The sequence below is a fragment of the Odontesthes bonariensis genome, chromosome 19 (assembly GCF_027942865.1).
Source record: "Odontesthes bonariensis isolate fOdoBon6 chromosome 19, fOdoBon6.hap1, whole genome shotgun sequence".
Lineage (NCBI taxonomy): Eukaryota > Metazoa > Chordata > Actinopteri > Atheriniformes > Atherinopsidae > Odontesthes > Odontesthes bonariensis.
This window is the reverse complement of record NC_134524.1, coordinates 2,000,844-2,024,215: the sequence shown is the minus strand read 5'-3', so window position 1 is coordinate 2,024,215 and position 23,372 is coordinate 2,000,844. Positions and strand designations below refer to the sequence as shown.

The following is a 23,372-nucleotide window of genomic DNA, read 5'->3' as shown; positions in this document are numbered from 1 at the left end:
TTTCCTGGTTTCATCTCCTCTCTCTGAGCTGCAGATCCAGATGTGCTTAGACTCAACATGTGCTGCAGGCTGAATGATCTGCTGGAAGAAATTCAGCGGGCAGATTGTTGTGGTGGGACTTTTTCTGGCTCTCAGTCTGCAGATTTGAGAGGTTCAGGAGCTAATCTTCATTATTTGGGTTTAAAGTCTCTGGGTTACATGAATTGAACCTGGTGGTGGTACTATTCTGGCTCTTTAATGGTTAGATGACAGGTTTGTAGAGTTGTTTTAACAAAGAGAAACAAAGGTTGAGTTAAAACGGACTGTGTTTCCCTGATGGCTGTTGAGCTGAATGGCTGCAGACCTCTGAGTTGTAAGCTGGAACAGAGGGTTAGTGTAAAGAATGTCATGTATTACCACCGCTGTTACTTTTATTCCTTTAAACCAGCGGTCATCAACCTTTTTCAGCCCACCCTCTACATGGTGTTTAAGTGAACAACTTGGACAAGACTGTGGTTCCTTCCATCATTTAGAAATATTGTAGATCAAGTTCCTTTTCAGAGTTTCATCATGACAAAAAGAATAAGTAAAAGAGCAAAAAGCCAGAGTTTACTGCTTAAAAAGCTGAACGTGTGCAGAACACATCAGAGCACAGTGCTGATAGCTGAGGGCACTTATAAACGCACCCTCAGTGTTCACGTTTGATTTGAGATATTGAGACCTGTGTGGCTCGGTCTGTCCAGCTCCAGTTAGAATATGTTGGTTAGCGTAGGTTAGCTTAGAGAAATCTTTTGTGTGAACTTCAAAGGGATCTAAGTCTTCTTCCTCTCTGTCATTGCAGAAACATGGAGCCCAAGAGGGATCCAGATGGCACTGCTGTAAGGACTGTGGGAAAGTTATCAAGCGATCAAATCTGAGGTATCATCAGAGGCTTCATACTGGAGAGAAGCCATACAGCTGTGACCAGTGTGACACCAACGTATTCAATAGACACCAACGTATTCACACAGGAGAGAAACATTTCAGCTGTGATCAGTGTGGTACAGCTTTTACTAGATTATCTTATCTAAAGACACACCAACGTGTTCACACAGGAGAGAAACCTTTCAGCTGTGGTCAGTGTGGGGCAGCTTTCACTCAATTAGGTAATCTAAAGACACACAAACGTAATCACACAGGAGAGAAGCCATACAGCTGTGGTCAGTGTGGAGCAGCTTTCACTGCATTAGGTAATCTAAAGAGACACCAACGTATTCATACCGGAGAGAAACTTTTCAGCTGTGGTCAGTGTAGGGCAGCTTTCACTAGATTAGCTGATCTAAAGATACACCAACGTATTCACACAGGAGAGAAGCCATACATCTGTGGTCAGTGTGGGGCAGCTTTCACTCATTTAGGTAGTCTAAAGACACACCAACGTAGTCACACAGGAGAGAAACCTTACATCTGTGATCAGTGTGGGGCAGCTTTCACTAGATTATGTAGTCTAAAGACACACCAACGTATTCACACAGGAGAGAAACCTTATATCTGTGGTCAGTGTGGGGCAGCTTTCACTGAATCAGGTAGTCTAAAGAGACACCAACGTATTCACTCAGGAGAGAAACCTTTCATCTGTGGTCAATGTGGGGCAGCTTTCACTACATTAGGTAATCTAAAGATACACCAACGTAGTCACACAGGAGAGAAGCCATACAGATGTGTTCAGTGTGGGGCAGCTTTCTCTGTATTATCTAATCTAAAGACACACCAACGTATTCACACAGGAGAGAAACCTTTCAGCTGTGGTCAGTGTGAGGCAGCTTTCACTCAATTAGGTAATCTAAAGAGACACCAATGTAGTCACACAGGAGAGAAATTATTGGCTTAAAGGTTCCATGGCATGAAAATAAATGGAGACTTTTATATATTTTTATAGGTTTTTGTGGTCCCGATATACTATATCTGAGTTTTTTTCCCCCCAATTTTTTTCTTGGTGTAGAATTACAGCCAGTCCCAAAAATTAGCTTTCCTTAGGATCCTCAGAATGAGCTCTTTAGGGTCTGCAGCTTTAAATGCAAATGAGGAGGAGAAAGGCAAGACAAAGCGGAGTGTGTTGGTGTGGCCTTACTTACGCCCGTGGTACCATGCACAAATGTTTTGTGAATCGCTATGGCACGGCAGCCCTATGCCGTAAAACTAGCTAAACCTGTTGAAATGAGCTTACTTTGACAATATGATGAACTAGTTCGTGAGCAACTCTCCTAACACAGTCAAACATCAAGCAAGTTGAGCAGTTCAATCAAATGCGAGATGTGGAAAAAAAAAAGATGTTTCCGACCACCAGCAGGTGGCGCTGTAGGTGGATATCACTATTTTATATGTGCACGTTCAGGCTGGGTCCAGCAATCACCGTTTGAAGTTTGGGACAGATTGGATAATGTATGTGGGAGTTAAAAGCGACTTAAGTTTTCATGGCGAGTCATAAATTTGTGGTGTCGCCACGGCCACACCCTTTGAGTTTTGAAAAAGTTTTTCCATGATTTTATCCCCCCATGTCTTAGGAGTAGCCTAGCCAAGTTTGAAGTTTGTAGCATTAATTAGGTAGGAGGAGTTTGATCAAATGTGAGGTGTGGGGGGTCCTTGCAGTTTCACTGGTCGGTCCCTAATTATAGAGCGTTAAATGAGCGTAAAAAAACGTTTCTTGCAAGGATGCTGAGATGCATCCCCGAGTGAAGGACGAATGGAGCAGGAGATTGACAGGCGGATTGGTGCAGCGTCTGCAGTGATGCGGGCTCTGCACCGGCCCGTCGTGGTGAAGAAGGAGCTGAGCCAGAAGGCCAAGCTCTCGATTTACCGGTCAGTCTATGTTCCTACCCTCACCTATGGTCACGAGCTGTGGGTAGTGACTGAGAGAATGAGATCGCGAATACAAGCGGCTGAAATGAGATTCCTCCGCAGGGTGTCTGGGCTCTCCCTTGGGCTCGGTATTGGCCCAAGTTCTGGAAACATTCATCATTAAAATGTTTGGCGCACACATACACAAATCTCTTCGGTTCTGTCGTCACTTTCCCAGAAAAAAACTAAATCTGTCCACTGGCTCTTTAGAGGTTCTGATGCAGGAGCTCTAAACAGATTTTTTACATCCATGTACAGAGCAATGAGCTGGCCAAAGAGCTGTGGGCGGGGAAAGGCAGTTTATTGGCTCTGGGGGGAAACAACCTCCACGTCATAAGCCCACATCATAAGCGGCGGCTTTCTCGATCAGGTCATCTGCATGGTCACATTACCAAGGGCAGAGAATAATTTCCAGTGCATGGTTTAGGTCTATCATCATTTTTAGCCACTGGGGGACCGCAGGCAGGCTAGAGGAACTCATTCATTTTAAACACCTACCAATCAGAAGCCTTGCATATGTTCAGATTAAAAATCTTCTTTGTGGATTACCACCTTCTCTTGTCAGGACTTTAGTTCTGAATGTTCTGTGGGGAGCACATGTTTGAAGAACCATTGAAAGTGCATTATAATTTGTTGGGATTGTTTTTACTGGGGACAGATCTCCCGACGTTCAAGACAAACATGGCATCAATTGTGAGTTGATGGACAGAACAAAATGCAGTCTGTTTGAAAGTAGAAACATGTTTATTCTGTTATACTGAACATATTTGTTTTGTTTAAAGTTAAGCTCCACAAAGTAGCTTTGCACCAGCTGTGGGTATTTCTGTAAACATCTGAAGAAGCAATATATCATTTCAGTTTGATGTGAAGTCGAGCTTTACACTCGTCTGTATTTCATTGTTCTGCATTTCATTAAAGGTCAGATGTTAACTTTTCTCATGCTTTTCATGTTCTTGCTACACAGATATTTTTGAAGAAAATGTGTGTTTGGTTACGAGGGAAAGTTGACCCTTATCATCTTCCCCAAAGACCCAGAAATCTTTAACGCAGTCTGAAAAAGGTTTGGAGTTGTTCCCTGTACTTCGCAGACAGCTGTATGATGCTGATGACTGAAGCTGAAAGTTAAGGCTGTTCCAACACTAAAAGGGCACGAGGCTCAACTTCAAGCTGTGAAACTCTTTCAAATGTCTGTTGTGTTGAAATCAGATGTGTGAACGCTGGATGAATATTATTGAGGGAAATGTTCCACTTTGACCTGATGGTGGTAGCATTGGCTCAATGTCAGAGCTATTTGCTACGTTAATGACTTTTCCCTCAGCTTTAAGTTACTCATGTCACATAAATGTGATATTTGTGAATTCCCATGCAAGTCAGCAGCCCCTTTCAGGGTTAGAGTTATTTATTTTCCATTAATCTGACTTCATAAAGCAGGTATATCATGCCTGAGTGAGCACAACACAAAAACCATGCAGTAATAATCTTACACAGTGAGACTGTAATATTTGTGCTTTCCAGCTATTACCTGGAAATAGATCTACTTTTCACACGTTATCTGTTATTGGGGAAAATCCCACTTCTCTGGTAAAGTTTAAGGCTGAAGAGGGGGCTCTGATTGGTTACTGAACCTTTCAGGAGGAGAAATGTGTTCAGGTCATGGAACATTGGACCAGATCTTTACCCTCACATAGTTACTGTAGGGATCATGGGAGTTTAACCATCCAGGGTTAGGGTTGTGTTCCATGTGTTTTCTGCACTCTGGACCCCCAGGGAGTCTGTGGGGGGTGCCGCAGAAGTCACTTTTACAGGATACCCAGTCACTGGATAACGCAGTCAGAGCTGTGTCTGCATTCTGGTTGGGAAGTGGTTCTGGTTTACGGGGACTCCACCAGTTCTGCCCCTCGTCTCCGACCCTGTTTGTGGTTTACATGGACAGGATCTGGATGTGTAGTCGGGGGGAGGAGGCATCTGCTTTGGGAACCTCAGGGTTCCATCTGGTTCTGTTGACCTTCAGCTGCTCTGGAGAGGAGAGACGATCCGGCTCGAGGCTTCAAAAACATCTTCCATTTAAGGTTAAGCAGCCACAGCGATAATTGGCATGTGCTCATCACGTGTGTCTTTCTGAAAGAGTATCGACATCAGATGAGTTATGGAGGTGAGGGGTGGCTGTCCCTATGCAGAGAGTCACAAGGCAGAGCCTGAAGTAACCACCTTTCCATGTGGACTTTTATTCCTAAACCAGACGAGACAGTGAGGGAAAACATCCACCCACCCATCCATCCATCCATCCATCCATCCATCCATCCATTTATCCATCCATCCATCCATCCATCCATCCGGCAGTGAAGACGGTGGGAAAGGTTTGTTTGTGTAATTGTGTTTTCTGCCACCAGAGGGAGTCTCACCGATCCGCTGCCCCTGAATGCCATCAGGCAGGCTGAGGGGCACCATCAGAGGGGCGGAGCCAGGAAACCACGTGATGACAGCATGATGTGTGTGTGTTCCAGGTGTTCTGAGCTAAAGCTGCTCAGTGTGTGTCAGCAGCTCCTGAAACATCCCCGTCATGTCTCACTTTGGGCTGAAATGAACTTCAGCAGCAGCAGAGGAGGCTCTGACCATGGGCTGCTTCCTGCTGACTGCAAAGGCTCATGGGAACTTAGTCATTAGATTATCAGTGTTGTCATCATTGCTTTAGCTTCAGTTTGGCCTTTAATTTAAAGCACTTCTGTGGCCACCAACAGTTTCCTGAGGGAGGTTCCTGTGGATGAAGCTGTGCTGTTTTCCTCTTGTGGCAGAAAAGTGCCAAAAACAACCTTCAACCCTGAGAAAAACCAGCTGCAGTCTGTTGCTGTTTGGCCTCACAGCTCATAGAATGATAGAAAAACATGATATCTGACCCGACTTTCCTCTCAGGGAGGGAACGCTCCCTGTTCCATGCTGAGGAACATGGAAATAAATACACAACACACAGAGTTACAAGTACAATCATTTATTTATTTATTTTATTTATTGGCACAACAACAGCAACAAAGTGCAAAAATAATGAGTACATTTGAACATTTACTGAAACATTTATTCTTATTTTAACACTGATGCAGCACCAAGCCTAAAGAACCTGAAAAAGTCTTTAAAACAGCCTTCAGTTATTTTATGAACCTCATCTTTAGCTTGAGGTGAACTGATGGTTGGATGAAGTCTGAGGTCATCAGTGTGTTCATCACATGATCACAGCACAGCTGGCTTACACAGAGATTTTGGTTTTATTAGTTTAACTTCATGAGGTTATTAAGTCATTTAATCCAGAAATGATCAAAAGAAACAACGAAAATAAAAAGGTTTCATCATCAAAGTGTTAGATCTGTTGGATTGAATAATTCAGTGTTTAACTACAATTTAAATAGAAATTCCAGTTAAAATGAACATTATATTCTTTGATAGAAATCTAATTACAGTGAAAATATTCTTTCATTTCTGAATAACAGTTTTACATGTTTGCAGACTTCTTCTTCCACATTTCAGATCAAATCCACTTTACTGAAAATGTTTCAACTTCCTGATGTTTTCTGATCATTCCAAACTGCATTCAGCCTCTAAAATATAACTAAAGTGATCTAATTTTGTATAAAAGTCTTAAAAACACAGGCACAATCAAGAGGAAAAACCACAAAGAGAAGAGGAACCAGGGGGAGGTGCAGATGTAGGGCAAAGGGTCTCCCACAGAGGAGCTCAGAGGCAGCAGGAGGTGCTGAACCTTTCTTCTCTGAACTCATTTAGATGATATCAGGTTAAAGTTGCTGTACCTCGGGTCTTTATTTTGTCTTTACGGCCTCTGATGACGACTTCTCCATAGCTGACGTGGTCTGTCCTCACTGCAGAGTACACAGCAGCTGGATCGGGCTCTGCAGGGTTAAATAAGGAAAGATTACATTATTATAACAGCTGCAGCACATATATTTACCTAATGAAGTTATTCTTTCTGTGCAGGGTTAACTAAGGACAGATTACATTATTATAACAGAGCTGCAGCACATATATTTACCATGAGGAAGTTTTTCTTTCTGTGCAGGGTTAAATAAGGAAAGATTACATTATTATAACAGCTGCAGCACATGTATTTACCATGAGGAAGTTATTGTTTCTGTGGAAATTTAGAAGTTTTCTGCACAGGTTTTTTTGTTCTGGTGTTAAAGACAAACACCTGAATATAGCGGGTGTGAAACGACCGCAGAGCTGCTCACTTCTGCCCTCAGCCAGCCCCTCGCTGCTGCCAGCCCAGTCAGACCCACAGAGGTGTGAACTCTGACCAGCTTCAGCTCGCTGGAACTGACACGAGGAAGTCGTGGTTTTGTTTTAGCACGTTAGCAATACAGCAGCATTAATCTAAGCTCAGTTAGAGGCTGAAAACATGTGAAATGTGAAGTGTCAGAATCAGAAAACATGCACTGCTTTTGGGTTCTGCTGGTGCACTGTATGGACAGGTTTCAGATGAAAGAAGTTAGAAGTGAAGCCTGAAGGAGACAAATCAGCTGTACCTCGGGTCTTTGGTCCGTCTTTACGGTCTCTGAAGACGACTTCTCCATAGCTCACTGCAGAGTACACAGCAGCTGGATCGGGCTCTGCAGGGTTAAATAAGAAAAAATTACATTATTATAACAGCTGCAGCACATATATTTACCATGAGGAAGTTATTCTTTCTGTGCAGGGTTAACTAAGGAAAGATTACATTATTATAACAGCTGCAGCACATATATTTACCATGAGGAAGTTATTCTTTCTGTGCAGGGTTAACTAAGGAAAGATTACATTATTATAACAGCTGCAGCACATATATTTACCATGAGGAAGTTATTCTTTCTGTGCAGGGTTAACTAAGGAAAGATTACATTATTATAACAGCTGCAGCACATATATTTACCATGAGGAAGTTATTCTTTCTGTGCAGGGTTAACTAAGGACAGATTACATTATTATAACAGCTGCAGCACATATATGTACCATGAGGAAGTTATTCTTTCTGTGCAGGGTTAGATGTGAACAGGACATCACAGCACAGTACCACTAATAATAATATTAATATCAATGTGTGAAGAACAAACTGCTCTTCGTGCAGAGTTCATAAAAATGTATTTCCAAGAATTGTTTTGTTGTTTCCTTTATCAGCAGTGAAACCTGGTCATGTCCACATTTAGTTGACACGTTTTCATCAGAAACAGGAAGCTGGACGACCACAGAGCTGTTAGTCTGTTAGCAGAATAACCACAGACCGAGTCCAGCTCAGCTCTGACTGTCAGGTGCTGAAATACACACCAACGGGGAGCTGTAGACTCTGGGGTGATTAGATGTTGTGTTGGTTTGTGGAAAATCCCCAAAAAGAGGAATTTAAATGAAGAAAAGAGAAGACTGGTGAGGAAGATGTGAAGTTATCTGTTCTCTCTGCTTCTATAAGACAAAGACAAACCTTGGGTCTGATTTAAGGTTTGCATTGCTTTTTTTAAATGGTTGTGTCCTTTCTAGTTAGTCATTTGCTCTGGAAGCACTTTGGTTTGATGAGGTGTTATTTAAATAAAGTTGGGTTGGACTCACTCAATGGGGTTACATGGCACTGAAAGGATCGGATTATTGGCTAAATTACAATAAGAACTAGAACATTTCTGAAAACATTTTGATGGGTGCCAATCTACTGCCCGCCCTATAAAAAAATGTTTAGTTTAGTTGAAGTTGAGAGTCTCCTGTCACATATAAACTTTGAATGAGGTCTCTGTGATGTCGTATGGCTGAGTTATGAGGCCTCCAAATCAGGGCAGTTTTTGGCATTTTTGGTTCGTTAAGTGCTTTTCAATCGATTTTGTCATTGAAAGACAGGTCTGTCTTTAGAGAGTCCTGTCCTAAGACAGGTGTGCTGTAGACAGCTATGTCATTTTTATCAAGGTAATGTTTAAAATACAGCTTTTATGGCATTTTCAAAATGGCCTCGGTAAGTGCTTTTCAATGCATTTTCCCATTGCATTGTGGGTATTTTCAAACTTCCCCTCACTATCAGTTTAAAGGAGAAATGCAGATCAGATTTATAACATGAAGCTGTTATAACAGGGCAGCCATCTTGGCTCTGCCCTCATAAGCAGTCTCAGAACAGAGCAGGCTAACAAGGCGTTGCCCCGGTAACAGGAGTTAGAACAGAGCAGGCTAATAAGGCGTTGCTATGGAGACGGAACCAGCTGCGGCTCGTCAAACTGACATATGTGCACACACTATGGCTTCTTAAAATTAGACTAATTTTGACTGCACTCGACTGTCTCGAACAAACGGTCGCTGTTCGAAAAGTAAAAGTCGTATCCGAATAATTCTTGAACCGTCATTCAGCTACTATGTGTGGCTTGTTTTTTATGGCAGTTTTAAAATCATTTTCACATGAATTTTCTGATTGTAGGCGTTTATAATGGCCGGAATGTCAGCTGGAGGGCCGGATCTCTGCGCTCAGAGGCGATTTGTGATAAATATGTTTGGCAGAGTTCAATGAGTGTGACTTTGTGTGAAAGAGCACGAAAATGCCAGGTCGCTGTATGTAACGTCTTCTTCTGTTCCTCCAACGTCAGCTGAAAGGAAGCAAAGCGAGTTAAATGTTTCTGTGATGCATCATAGCTTTGCTCAGTGCAGGTATTCTTAAGATGCTGTCAGGAAAAGATCAGTGATGGATCACCAACTGCTCTGTCTCACCTTCAGCTTTCCTGTGGACACATCGTCTCACCAGTAGAACCAGTAGAACCAGTAGAACCAGTAACAGCAGGAAGACCCCAACACAGGCAGCAAATAACACCACCTCATGATGAGAAAGAGTAGCAGGAGGAGGACGAGGGGAGGAAAGAGGAGAGGTGGAACCAGGAGGAATTGAAGATGATGGAGGAGAAGAGGTGATGGGTTTCTCTAGAAGGAAGTAAATATAATTAACTGTTAAACATGAACTTTAAAATGTTCTGAACTCTAAAGAGTCACCTGAGTAACCCTCACCTCTGACAAACAGCCGGCTGGATGGAGACTCTCCATGACCGCTGATGCTACAGCTGTAGAATCCTTCATCAGACCTGTTAACATGGAGGAGGGTCATGTGACCTGTAGGCTCCGCCCTGATGAGGGAGCCATCTTTATAGAAAGCAGCTGGGGGGTTGGAGGGAGGGGTCTTTGTTTGACAGCTCAGAGTGACGTCACCTCCCTCCATCACAGGGAGGACAGGACTCTGCAGGATCACTGATCCACCTCAACACAGAGACAAACTACAGCATTTCATCCATTTCCACACAGCTTCATCAGCACTAACTCCACAGTCTGATCTTACCAGAGACAGTGAGGCTGATGCTGTTACTGGCTGCTCCCTCTCTGGACTCACACCAGTAAACTCCACTGTCCCATGGGAACATGTATCTGATGTTACAGGAGGAACCGGCTGCTTCTCCCCAGTCATCACACTGAGTCCTGGTTCCTCTGCTTGTGTTCCTCCTCAGAGTCCATCCAGCAGAGCTGTGGTCCTCCTCACAGCTCAGAGACACAGAGTCTCCTTTAAAGAACTGAGAGCTGCTGGGACTCACAGTCAGACCAGCTGAGAGCTGCTGGGACTCACAGTCAGACCAGCTGTGAGCGCTGAAATGACAAAGCACGTTACTGCACTGATGTTTTTGTTATTTTCAACAAATGAACAACCAGAAGCACCTTCTGAGGCCCAGTGTATTTCTCATCTGTTTGTATTAAAGCATCATTATTTAAATGTTGGACGTACAGTTATTTAATCTAATGCTGTAAAGACGGCTTATGTGACTGATTGAACGCCATGAATCTATCTTTTCTAAAATCTTGGTGAAATGCAGCACAGATACCTGTAAATCAGATATTTAAATGTCTAAAGACTTAATGTTGCTTACATTCTTTGTTTGAACAGTTTCACAGTAAAGTTCCTAATTAAAAGACTGTAGTGGTTGAATCATCAAACAAACTGTTCTAGTTTACTGACCTTGACTTCTGTTGGACATCACTGAGGTCAGAACTAAAGGGAAGAAACATTCGAGTTAGTTTAACGTACAAGTCAAGTCCATGTGTACAAAAAATATCTAAAATAATGAAATATGTATAGATAGAAACAAAACTGCAGCCTGGCTATCAGGTCGAACTTGGAAGAAAGAGTCCTGAGTGAGGACCACCAGCTGAGACTGACTGACGTCAACAAGCTCTGTTCCTGGTGACCTCATTGTTTCCATAGCAACCCTGAGAGGCAGACAGGCTGGTGGCGTGAGGACATTAAAACATCAAATACTACATGGTGTTTCCATTCGACCTGATCGACCTTCAGGGTTTGGTACCGAGACTCTGAGCTGATGTGGCTGAATAAATGAAATATGCTTCATAAAATGCTTCATTTTAGTGTTTCTGACTGAGAGATTTGCTCTCTGGTCCCAAATCAGACACCACAGACAACAACTCCCCAAAGCCAAACTTTCATGAAGGGATGTTCAACAGATGCATGTTGGAGGGAACGTGTGAAGTCTCAGAAAACATCTGAGAACACTCAGAACTTTCTGCTCTACTAACTGAAGCCGTTATCTTTGGACCTGAGAAGAAATTGTCTGGTTATATAGTTACTCTTGATGGTATTTCCTCAGCTTCTGGTACTACAGTGAGGAACCTTGGAGTTATTTTTGACCAGAACTTATCATTTGACTCACATATAAAACAGGTTTCTAGGACTGCTTTCTTTCATCTTTGTAATATTGTTAAAATCAGGAACATCCTGTCTCAGAGTGATGCAGAAAAACTGCTCCATGCATTTGTTACTTCAGGATTGTCGATCCATCCATCATCTTCCTCTTCTCCGGGGGTCGGCTCGCGGGGGCAGCAGCTTTAGCAGAGAAACCCAGCCGTCCCTGTCCCCGGCCACTTCCTCCAGCTCTTCTGGGGGGACCCCGAGGCGTTCCCAGGCCAGCCGAGAGACATAGTCCCTCCAACGTGTCCTGGGTCTTCCCCGGGGCCTCCTCCCAGTGGGACGGGCCCGGAACACCTCACCCCCTGTTTATTTCTAGGGGGGCTTTGGGGGGGCTGTTTTTTGCTTATTACGTTGCCATGGTAACTCAAATCTTCAATAAAAGTAATAGCCCGCGAAAACTCATCGAGCCGGTTGTTTTGATATATATATTGTTGGGAGGTGCGATTCCATAGGGCCCGCATTAATGTGGACGGAAGAATAAATATAGCCTATAAATAAAGAGACACGTTTTCAATGTTAAATCCCATAGACTTTTGCCAACGAAATAGTAATAGGTGCCTTGCCATGCATTTGCATGGAGGCAGTGCTCTCCTATGCAATGCTATGGCAGGCCCCAATTATAAGATATTTTCCTAACAGAGCACTTTGCTCTCAGACTGCAGTTTTACTTGAGGTTCCCAGAGTTTCTAAAAGTAGAATGGGAGGCAGAGCCTTCAGTTATCAGGTCCCTCTCTGTGGAACCAGCTGCCAGTTTGGGAGGCAGAGCCTTCAGTTATCAGGCCCCTCTCTGTGGAACCAGCTGCCAGTTTGGGAGGCAGAGCCTTCAGTTATCAGGTCCCTCTCTGTGGAACCAGCTGCCAGTTTGGGAGGCAGAACCTTCAGTTATCAGGCCCCTCTCTGTGGAACCAGCTGCCAGTTTGGGAGGCAGAGCCTTCAGTTATCAGGCCCCTCTCTGTGGAACCAGCTGCCAGTTTGGGAGGCAGAGCCTTCAGTTATCAGGCCCCTCTCTGAGGAACCAGCTGCCAGTTTGGGAGGCAGAGCCTTCAGTTATCAGGCCCCTCTCTGTGGAACCAGCTGCCAGTTTGGGAGGCAGAGCCTTCAGTTATCAGGCCCCTCTCTGTGGAACCAGCTGCCAGTTTGGGAGGCAGAGCCTTCAGTTATCAGGCCCCTCTCTGTGGGACCAGCTGCCAGTTTGGGAGGCAGAGCCTTCAGTTATCAGGCCCCTCTCTGTGGAACCAGCTGCCAGTTTGGGAGGCAGAGCCTTCAGTTATCAGGCCCCTCTCTGTGGGACCAGCTGCCAGTTTGGGAGGCAGAGCCTTCAGTTATCAGGCCCCTCTCTGTGGAACCAGCTGCCAGTTTGGGAGGCAGAGCCTTCAGTTATCAGACCCCTCTGAGGCCCCCCCAACACCCGAGAGGGCCAGGCGCCCCAGACAGCCAACCGCAGTGGGCCAGCGCACGCCCCAGTGCCCCTGGGCAAGCACCCCGGGAGTCAAGATGTGCCCACAGGTGGGTGAAGCCGCAAGCAGCGGGGAGAGGCAATGTGCCCCCCCCATCAGGAACAGCACAAGCAGGCCAGAGGACAGCTAGACCCAGACCCAGTCACCCCATAAATCATATAAGAAAAACAAACAAACAAAAACACAACAACAACGACAACAAAAAAAAAATGGTCATAATAAAGAAAAAATACAAAAATAAATAAACACGCATCCACACACACTCGCACAGCACATGCATCCATCCCCCACCTCTGCTGGGGTGTGGCGCGGCGGGCACATCCGGGGGCCAGCAGCCCCCCAGCCATCACAGACCCCGAACCAGCAGGACAACTCCTCCTGGCCCCTCCCACCCCAGGCAGCAACCAGGCAACAGGGGTGCAGGAAGACCCCTCCCCTCGCCGCTCTGGCTCTTTGATATTTCCTGATAGTGAGCGTTTAAAATTGAGGGGCAGGCAACCTTGTGGAACTGAGAGCACGGCCCTCCGGGCAGCCTACATACCCAAAGAGCCCCGCCCACCAGATACCACTCAGTGCTATCGCCCCCCAAAACCTAATGTGTGTGTGTGTGTGTGTGTGTGTGTGTGAGTGTGAGTCTCATGATTAGTGATGTCTAAGGTGTAATTAAAACAAGGGTGGGGGGCTGCAGAGTGCAGCAAAGGGGACCACCTACGTGGACCCATCCGCTGCCCCCCACAGAACACACCCGCCCTCAGAACCCTACCTGTGTGAATGTGTGCTGTGTACAGGAGCCAGAAGGGAGAGGGGTATGGGGATTTAGAAGACCACATAATGGCATAAGGAATTATATTTAAACAAGTGATACTAGTAATTCAGTCATTCATATCGTTCCTATTTTATTTGTGATTCACTCTAAGTTAACTCCACCTCCTCTTCTAAGCCTCCACCTCTGAGCCCCACCCACTTTCATCCATCCTGCATGCATAATATATCTACCACCCTCTACCACAGCTTCTGTCAATGCTTGTGTAAGTCTAAACAGTGCAATTAAAAAAGATTATTGCAGTTTATATACATAATTTACAACATGCTGGTGTTTGGTTATGCGACACATAACAGTGAAGCTATGGCAGATTATTGTGAAGCACTGTCTCATTGAAATAGTGTTTGAAATACAGCACTAGCTGTGTAGCCCTTCCCACCAATGACTTCACTGTGTTGTGAACATTATATAGTGAGTGAGAGAACAAGTGAACCTTTCCATCACAGAAGAAGAACAAGAAGCTGTTTCCTGACTAATACCCTCAGAAACAATCCATTAAACTACTGGAGGCAAGATGGAAATACAAAGAATAAGTTCCACAATTAGACAAACAACTTTCTAAAAGTGTCTCCTTCAAAAACACAGTTCTCAGAGGAAGATAGGAGGTTGGGCAATAACTTAGGGAAATGTAGGACACATAGTCTGCCTAATAGTTTATTTTACTTACAAAACTTTACTAACTGATTTTTTTTGGTTTGAATTCTTCTAATGCAAAGGAAAGGAGCTCCAATCCTTCATTTATTATCTTCTTTAGTATGGAATACGCTGGTCTAGCTTGTGTGTATATATATATATATATATATATATATATATATAAATATAAATGATATGTACATATTTGAGAGAAGATGGAACAAATAAAATTTTCTAACGCATTGACTCAACAATGAGATAAAAGGAAAAACTATTTGGTCATTTAAATGGAATCTAGATAAAAATAAATTTGAGTATAGGGAGCCCAAAACACCAGATTCACAATCTTCACAATGGTCTCTATGATAATGTAAAAAACTGTAGAAATTCCAGAGCTTTGCATCCCCCTAATACACCAGCTGTAACAGCTCCTCCAACACATTCTCACTCCCTACGCTGAAGCGTCTGACCGTGCATCAGCATGTGGTGAGCTGAAGGGCCAGGTGAGCTCTCAGTGATCTCTAAACAACCAGAGGGACCTCAGCTCTGTGCAGCAGAGAGGTTGGACCAACTCGAACGGGCCTTAGAAAACAGAGATGAATATAAAAACTTAATAATAAAGAGGAGACAGCTCCCTGAATCTGTACATGACTCATAACAGTTTTACCATAACTGTGTTATTGCTGAATGAAACCATCTATTTGTTGTTCACACTTCTGTAAAAATGAGTTTATTTCTGTTAAAACCCTTTAAGTTTCTGGTCTGACCTGACCTCTGTATTTCCAACCTAAACTCAGTCCTTATCAGCTATGAACACAGAAAGCAGAAGTTACTTACAGAGCAGACATCGCAGCGATGTTTCCTTCATCGTCCCTCTCAGTGATATGACCCGTTTTCTCTTTTCTTGTTGCTTTACATCAGGTGAAGCCCCTCCCTCTTCCTCTGTGTACTTTTTCTCTCTTCAGCTTTGCACAGTTTCTGTGATGATGCACAGCCTGAATTACTCAGCCATGTTTTCATCCCAGTCAGTTGTTTCTGTATCCTGATCTCACTCCATTATAAGTACATATATCAGTATTTGTTTTCCATGAACAGTATGATCTATGAAAGCTGCTACACAAACAAGCCAAGGCCAGAAGGTATGGAAGGTATGAAATACCCAAAATATGAATGAACATGTGTGACCAATGGAGTGTGTACTGTATGGGATTCATGCAGCCATTTCTATTCAGGATTTTGAGCTTAACTTCCATTTATACATGATGTAACTTATGTACTGTAACGTTTCAATACTAAGAGACATTTCTTGGTTTGTCTGAAAAGTGTCATGTCTGTGGGTTTTTGCCATTTTTTAGTTCCTGTTTAGTTTTGCCGTGTTTTAGTTTTCTCTCATGTCTTAGTTTTGTTTGTTTTTGCGGACCCAGATTTCAGCCCCATCTGTACCACTGCAGCTACCCCTCTCGCCACCTCCTGGAGGTGCCCTTCATCACAGCCTGGGAAGCATGGCACCGCTTTCCCCAGAAGCAGACGACAACTCAGATGGGGGCATGATCGTCGCAGTGGGACGTGCCGGTGCTGGAGACTCCTTTTATGTTCCTGTTACAGTTGAAGGGGTGCCCTGTGCAGCACTAGTGGAGTCTTCTCTTCTAGCTGTGACTCAGAGCATCGGAGGGAACTGAACCCGTGATGAGTCCAGCCCCAGGCAGCGTCCCATCATCCTGAGCTGCTCCTTGTGAGCGGCGTTGTTGAACTTTAAAAGAGGTCTGGTCGTAGTTTCCACGTTCTCGGAGGCTCAGAGCTTTCAGCCGATAGCCTGAGCTGTTCGACTCCACACTGAATGGTTGAATCCTAAAGTTTCTCTAAGTTTCATTTTGGCTTGATAAACCCCAGCCTGCTCTGAGCTGAACAACCTGCCCTTCCTTTGCTAACAGCCATCAGCATCCACAGGAGCTGAAGCCCCTCCCTCAGAAGCTGCTCTGCAGCTGCCTGAAGCGCCCAATCACAGCTTCAGCCTCCTTTTTGAGCTGTCTCTGCTTTGTTCTGCTGCTCGGTGTTCTGTCTCATGCTCTGTATCCCAATAAAGTCTCAGACTCGTTGGTTTCAAACTTTGACGACTGAGAAAGATTGAGTGGAACCTTGAAAAGGCTTGAACTCAGTCCCTATGAAAAGAAAATGAAAAGAGAAAGTTTAGGATTCAACCTTTCAGTGTGTAGTTGATCCATGTAGTTGTCTTATCCACCAGTGACCTCACATTTCCCCTGATGATCGAGGGAAGAAATGCTTTAAACTTCCTCCTCCTTTTCCTCCAGGTTGTTCCTGCTCTGCATCCTAGACGTCTCCTCTTCAGCTCATCCAGGTTTGGGGTATTTTTCCAGCCATTTCTTGGGCTTTTGTGAAGCTCAGTCAGCTGCACCAACGGGTGAACAACTTTCCCCTTGCTATGGTTACGCATCATAACAGATGTGAAAAACTACCAGAGTGACCAGCAGAGGTCCTTACAGCAGCATCAACACCAGCTCAGAAACATGCTTCAGAAGTCTCTGTTTTCACAGAGAAAATCTGAAGAAGATGAAAAGAACTCTGGAATAATGGTGCTGACCTGGTTCTGTTCCACCTGAACCCAAAACATTTCATCCAATATGTATCATCAATCTACATTTATAAATAACTAAAGCTGACACATGCCCACATCCACCATGTCATCTTTACTCTTCTTAAATCTTGTTGGACATTAAATCCAGTGAGTCCCGTACGTGAGGCCCTGGGTGGCCAAAGGACACAGAACTGCCACAGACACACGCAGTAAAAGCAGAAAACAAGAGGTAGAGGACAATCCAGACATGCTCGTGATGTGGGGTGTTTTAAACAACTAAATATGGTGAGCAAACATACTGTCTATTAATAGGCCGCCGTGCCAATCTTTGAATAATAAATATATTTTTTACACGTTAGACCTGTTGAGAAATTAATTGCTGGCTGTATACTGAAGTCCCACCTGTGGTGATGTGGGCATTTGCCTATGTTTTGCGTACTAGCCTAAAATAATTATAAATGATCGTCATAACATTTATACCATGGATATTATTTGAAATTGAGGCTTGTAAGTCCCACAGCGTTTCAAGTGGAAATTTTCATGTTGTTTTCAGCACCTTTCTGTATACGTTCCGGGACCTGTACGCATCTTATCATCCCTGAGCTGTCATATGTACTTTGCGTTCCGGCACCTTATGATTTACAAATTAAGCACTGGTTCATCCCCTTCAGATCATGAATATCTGACGCTGATTCCTGCTTTTAAAAGAATCAATGAGAAATCCCCAGTGAGACGACACTGCCACCAGGAGGTCAGATTGGAACATTACACTATTGTTTGGATCCAGCACTGTGTTCTTCAACAACCTTCAGTTTTACAGATCATTACGGAGGTGGAAAAAGTGAACACAAACTCCTGAAAAACACTGAAGCACAGAAGCAGCGCTCAGTGTGCTTTGGCAGCAGGAACCCCAGAAAGACTTCTGGGGACTGAGGGGATTTTCCTCATTTTTTCGTCCCTTCATTCATTTGCCTTTTTCAAGCCCTTGTTCTTACTTCTTTGAGTTGGCTGATGTAACAATTCTTCGTGCTGCTTCCTGATTTTGATTAGTTTCAGTTGTAGCCTGAGTAAGAGGAGAGAAAAATGCAAAACAAGAAACTGCAGCACTGATCAGACACGGCTGGATCTCAACAGGAAACACTCCCTGAGAACCAGATCTAACGTGTGACTTCCACTGTGAGTCAGCTCAGTTACAAACTGGGTTTAACTTCTGAGGTTGGTCTCTGACTGAGAGACTGTCTCTGTCACGCTAACAGCCCCCCCGGCTGGTTCGCCATGTTTTGCCACATATACACAACATGACGGGGTTCATTCGGGGGAGGTGACTTCACTGATGACCATCTGCATTCAGGAAGACCGTCCTGCGTAACATTCAGTCGCTACAGCGACTGTCTCGCATTTCTGGAGGCTACTTCCTGTTCAGCCAGGACCATAGCGCCAGTCGCTAACACACAAAAGTCACCGCTGATCACATCTTTAGGCCAAAGTGGGATTTGTCAGTGAGATTCTTCCACTGTGAGCGGCAGAAAGCGCTTTCTAAGAAACTCTTAAGGACGAAACAGCTGTGGGGACGTAGTTACCACAAGAACACAATACAGCTCCAAGTCTGTGCTGAAAATTTTCCACTGAAATGCTCAGGGTACGCCACACACAGTCAGCTTAAAGCTAAAGGGAACAGAAACAGCCTGAAGCAGGTTTACATGATCAGCGTTTCAGTTTGTAGATACAATGCAATAAAGTATAAGGGTGTCGTGTGCACACTCTGCCACCAGGTGTTCTGGGTAAGTTGTGTTGCCGTCGGGGCAGAAGAAGAAGAAGAAGAAGAAGAAGAAGAAGAAGAGTTGTGGACTAAAACAACGTGAGCATCTGAGATTACAGCAGAATGTCTGTTGGGTAAATCTGCTCAGTACCTGATTGTGTGAGTAACTGAGCAGTTGTAGAAGCAACAAACAGATCAGTTCAGTTTTCTCCTGTTAAACTGTTCAATTCAAAGTAGCGTTAGCCTGCTTAGCCGCCTTTTCCCTCAGTGCAGCCATGACGTTTGGACTAAAATGCGTTCACACGTCTGATTCCAACACAACAGACATTTGAAAGAGTTTCACAGCTTGAAGTTGAGCCTCGTGCCCTTTTAGTGTTGGAACAGCCTTAACTTTCAGCTTCAGTCATGAGCATCATACAGCTGTCTGGGAAGTACAGGGAACAACTCCAAACCTTTTTCAGACTGCGTTAAAGATTTCTGGGTCTTTGGGGAAGATGATAAGGGTCAACTTTCCCTCGTAACCAAACACACATTTTCTTCAAAAATATCTGTGTAGCAAGAACATGAAAAGCATGAGAAAAGTTAACATCTGACCTTTAATGAAATGCAGAACAATGAAATACAGACGAGTGTAAAGCTCGACTTCACATCAAACTGAAATGATATATTGCTTCTTCAGATGTTTACAGAAATACCCACAGCTGGTGCAAAGCTACTTTGTGGATCTTAACTTTAAACAAAACAAATATGTTCAGTATAACAGAATAAACATGTTTCTACTTTCAAACAGACTGCATTTTGTTCTGTCCATCAACTCACAATTGATGCCATGTTTGTCTTGAACGTCGGGAGATCCGTCCTCAGTTAAAGCAATCCCAACAAATTATAAAGCACTTCCAATTGTTCTTTAAAGATGTGCTCCCCACAGAACATTCAGAACTAAAGTCCTTACAAGAGAAGGTGGTAATCCACAAAGAAGATTTTTAATCTGAACAAAGGCAAGGCTTCTGATTGGTAGTTCCTGTTGCTGGTCCCAGGTGAATGTTTGCTTATCTGCCGTAAAAATTGTTGTTGATTTAAGCCAATCATTTCTCTGCAGTGTGACGACGTTGGTGTCTCTTTAGATTACCTGATGCAGTGAAAGCTGCCCCACTCTGAACACAGATTAAATGTTTCTGTCCTGAGGGACTATGTTGGTGTCTCTTTAGATGAGATAATCTAGTGAAAGCTGCCCCACACTGACCACAGCTGTAAGGCTTCTCTCCTGTGTGACTACGTTTGTGTCTCTTTAGATTACCTAATTCAGTGAAAGCTGCCCCACACTGGTCACAGCTGTATGGCTTCTTACCTGTGTGAATACGTTGGTGTATCTTTAGACTAGCTAATTGAGTGAAAGCTGCCCCACACTGACAACAGCTGTATGGCTTCTCTCCTGTGTGAATACGTTGGTGTCTCTTTAGATGAGATAATCTAGTGAAAGCTGCCCCACACTGACCACAGCTGTAAGGCTTCTCTCCTGTGTGAATACGTTGGTGTTTCTTTAGACTAGATAATTGAGTGAAAGCTGCCCCGCACTGACCACAGCTGTATGGCTTCTCTCCTGTGTGAATACGTTGGTGTGTCTTTAGATTACCTAATCCAATGAAAGCTGCCCCGCACTGACCACAGCTGAAAGGTTTCTCTCCTGTGTGAATACGTTGGTGTTTCTTTAGATTACCTAATTCAGTGAAAGCTGCCCCACACTGACCACAGCTGTATGGCTTCTCTCCTGTGTGAATACGTTGGTGTTTCTTTAGATCAGATGATTGAGTGAAAGCTGCCCCACACTGGTCACAGCTGTATGGCTTCTCTCCTGAGTGAATACGTTGGTGTGTCTTTAGATTAGATAATTGAGTGAAAGTTGCCCCACACTGGTCACAGCTGTATGGCTTCTCTCCTGAGTGAATACGTTGGTGTTTCTTTAGACTAGATAATGCAGTGAAAGCTGCCCCACACTGGTCACAGCTGTATGGCTTCTCTCCAGTATGAATTATCTGATGATACCTCAGATTTGATCGTTTGATAACTTTCCCACAGTCCTTACAGCAGTGCCATCTGGATCCCTCTTGGGCTCTACGTTTCTGCAATGACAGAGAGGAAGACTTTGATCCTTTTGAAGTTCACACAAAAGATTTCTCTAAGCTAACCTACGCTAACCAACATATTCTAACTGGAGCTGGACAGACCGAGCCACACAGGTCTCAATATCTCAGCTCAAACGTGAACGCTGAGGGTGCGTTTATAAGTGCCCTCAGTTATCAGCACTGTGCTCTGATGTGTTCTGCACACGTTCAGCTTTTTAAGCAGTAAACTCTTGCTTTTTGCTCTTTTACTAATTCTTTTTGTCATGATGAAACTCTGAAAAGGAACTTGAGCTACAGATAGATAGATAGATAGATAGATACTTTGCTGTTTTAAAAAAAAAGTATCAAAGTCACCTTTAAAGCCTCACAGTATTCTAAGAAAAGATATAATTCCAATAAAAACTGTCCTGTCACGTTGGCAAGGGTCCAATTAATGTACTCCAGTAAAATAGTTAGTCTACAACAAGTATTTCACCCACAAAAGACACAAAGTCTGCGGCGGCTAACTTTCAGAATTTCTGTCGGAAGCATATTTTTTTTTTATTTTTTTTTACCTCTCTCTGGAACTACACACTGAAACGTCGCACCTCTGTCGTCACTAGGTAGCCCCGCCTCCGACCCCGCTCCTCACAATTTGATTGGCTCGATCAACTATTGATTTGGAACGCTGCAAAACGACCACAAGTGACTAGACTGGCCCCAGAGCAAATTCCATTTGCGGCCGCTAGGGGCGTCTAGATTTCTAGGCTAGGGAAATGAATGAAAAATAGAGATAAAGTCTTAAGGATGACCCGTAAGGTGAAAGCAGATTCTATATTGAGGCCATAAATGGGGCAAATGGTGATTAAAAGCTAATATGGAACAATCTAAATGAGTTATCTCCCCATCTTAGTGATCTACAGCTCCAGGTAAATGATGAGCTAACTGACAATCTGGAGATTACTGTGAGTTATCAATAGATTTTTCATTGGCTCAGTTGAGGAACTTGGACTAAAGCTACTTTGATAGCTATCAGCTGTTTCTGGATGTCCGAGTAAACTCCAGAGCACTAGAGGAGACTGATGTGCAATGATGCAGGACTAAGTTTGGCCAAATGGTGGAGTCCATCAGAGGAACAGTGCTGGAACACACTGCCAACTCGTGTTAGAAACTGGGACAGTTCCACCACCTTTAAAAAGAGCCTTAAACAGTGGTTGCAAACAGCCAGAGCTGCTCTCATGGGTCACCTCTCCGTCTTTTCCCTTTTGTGTACGGACTCTTAACTTTGATGTGAATCTTTCTAAAGATTATCTGTTTCTTTGTTCTTTATTTTTTTGTCATGGTGTATTGTCTGTATGTTTTTATGATACCTGCCTGAGGACAACGGATGAAATTTAGCAGCTGTGCTAACTCCGGCATATTTACATGGATGCTTTGCTGATATGTTGATTAATGTGCAGAGTCCTAACCAAATAAATAAGAAATAAAATAAAAAGCTCCTCCACACTGACCTGTGGCCCGGTGGACCCAGAGGATGAGCCGGCTCTGTTCCTGGTGGAGGGGTTCAGCTCCTGGTTCTGCTCCTGGTTCTGCTCCTGGTTCAGCTCCTGGTTCTGCTCCTGGTCCAGCTCCTGGTTCAGCTCCTGGTTCTGCTCCTGGTTCTGCTCCTGGTTCTGCTCCTGGTTCTGCTCCTGGTTCTGCTCCTGGTTCTGCTCCTGGTCCTGCTCCTGGTCCTGCTCCTGGTCCTGCTCCTGGTTCAGGTCCTGGTTCAGGTCCTGGTTCTGCTCCTGGTTCTGCTCCTGGTTCTGCTCCTGGTTCATTTCCTGGTTCTGCTCCTGCTTCATTTCCTGGTTCTGCTCCTGGTTCAGGTCCTGGTTCAGGTCCTGGTTCTGCTCCTGGTTCAGGTCCTGGTTCTGCTCCTGGTTCAGGTCCTGGTTCTGCTCCTGCTTCAGCTCCTGGTTCTGCTCCTGCTTCATTTCCTGGTTCAGGTCCTGGTTCAGGTCCTGGTTCAGGTCCTGGTTCTGGTCCTGGTTCTGGTCCTGGTTCTGGTCCTGGTTCAGGTCCTGGTTCTGCTCCTGCTTCAGCTCCTGCTTCAGCTCCTGGTTCAGCTCCTGGTTCAGCTCCTGGTTCAGCTCCTGGTTCTGCTCCTGCTTCAGCTCCTGTTTCAGCTCCTGTTTCAGCTCCTGGTTCTGCTCCTGGTTCTGCTCCTGGTTCAGCTCCTGGTTCTGCTCCTGGTTCTGCTCCTGGTTGAGGTCCATTCTGGTCCGACTGATGGACTCTGCAACTGTCAGCACATACGATAAGATCCAGCTGTGGCGTGCAGCGTGTTAAGCCACACCCACTTTTCTTCTTCTCTTGATAACCTTTCTGCAGTTTTTAACCATCCAGTCACATTCCATTAAACTC

General features: G+C 44.3%; 2 protein-coding genes and 1 long non-coding RNA gene across 3 annotated transcripts; all 3 read right to left on the bottom strand.

The window, feature by feature from the left end:
• Positions 1 to 5,962: 5,962 nt before the first annotated feature.
• Positions 5,963 to 10,442, bottom strand: LOC142369449 (uncharacterized; the record flags this gene model as incomplete). Its single annotated transcript, XM_075451808.1, has 5 exons — positions 5,963 to 6,764; positions 7,386 to 7,469; positions 9,568 to 9,774; positions 9,859 to 10,104; positions 10,184 to 10,442. Coding segments are annotated over 5 exons (927 nt in total), but the record flags the coding sequence as incomplete, so codon positions are not given.
• Positions 10,443 to 10,444: 2 nt separating this feature from the next.
• Positions 10,445 to 15,386, bottom strand: LOC142368972 (uncharacterized). The gene is made up of 3 exons (XR_012767478.1): positions 15,350 to 15,386; positions 10,853 to 10,885; positions 10,445 to 10,485 (listed from the first exon to the last, which is right to left on the bottom strand). It is a non-coding gene; the product is annotated as an uncharacterized LOC142368972 (long non-coding RNA).
• A 4,096-nt stretch (positions 15,387 to 19,482) lies between these two features.
• On the bottom strand, positions 19,483 to 22,956 carry LOC142368946 (uncharacterized). Its single transcript, XM_075451163.1, has 2 exons — positions 22,478 to 22,956; positions 19,483 to 20,984 (listed from the first exon to the last, which is right to left on the bottom strand). Exons 1-2 carry the CDS (start codon positions 22,940 to 22,942, stop codon positions 19,950 to 19,952), a joined length of 1,500 nt encoding a protein of 499 aa, XP_075307278.1. The 5' UTR covers positions 22,943 to 22,956; the 3' UTR covers positions 19,483 to 19,949.
• Between the last annotated feature and the right edge of the window lie 416 nt (positions 22,957 to 23,372).

What these genes read in the sequence shown, in the direction of transcription:
- LOC142368946 (XM_075451163.1), bottom strand. Translation starts at nt 22,942, where the DNA reads ATGAAGCAGGAGCAGAACCAGGAGCTGAAGCAGGAGCAGAACCAGGAC. An exon ending in CTGGGTCCACCGGGCCACAG is followed by an intron (nt 20,985 to 22,477) that starts GTCAGTGTGGAG and finishes CTGTCATTGCAG; the next exon opens with AAACGTAGAGCCCAAGAGGG.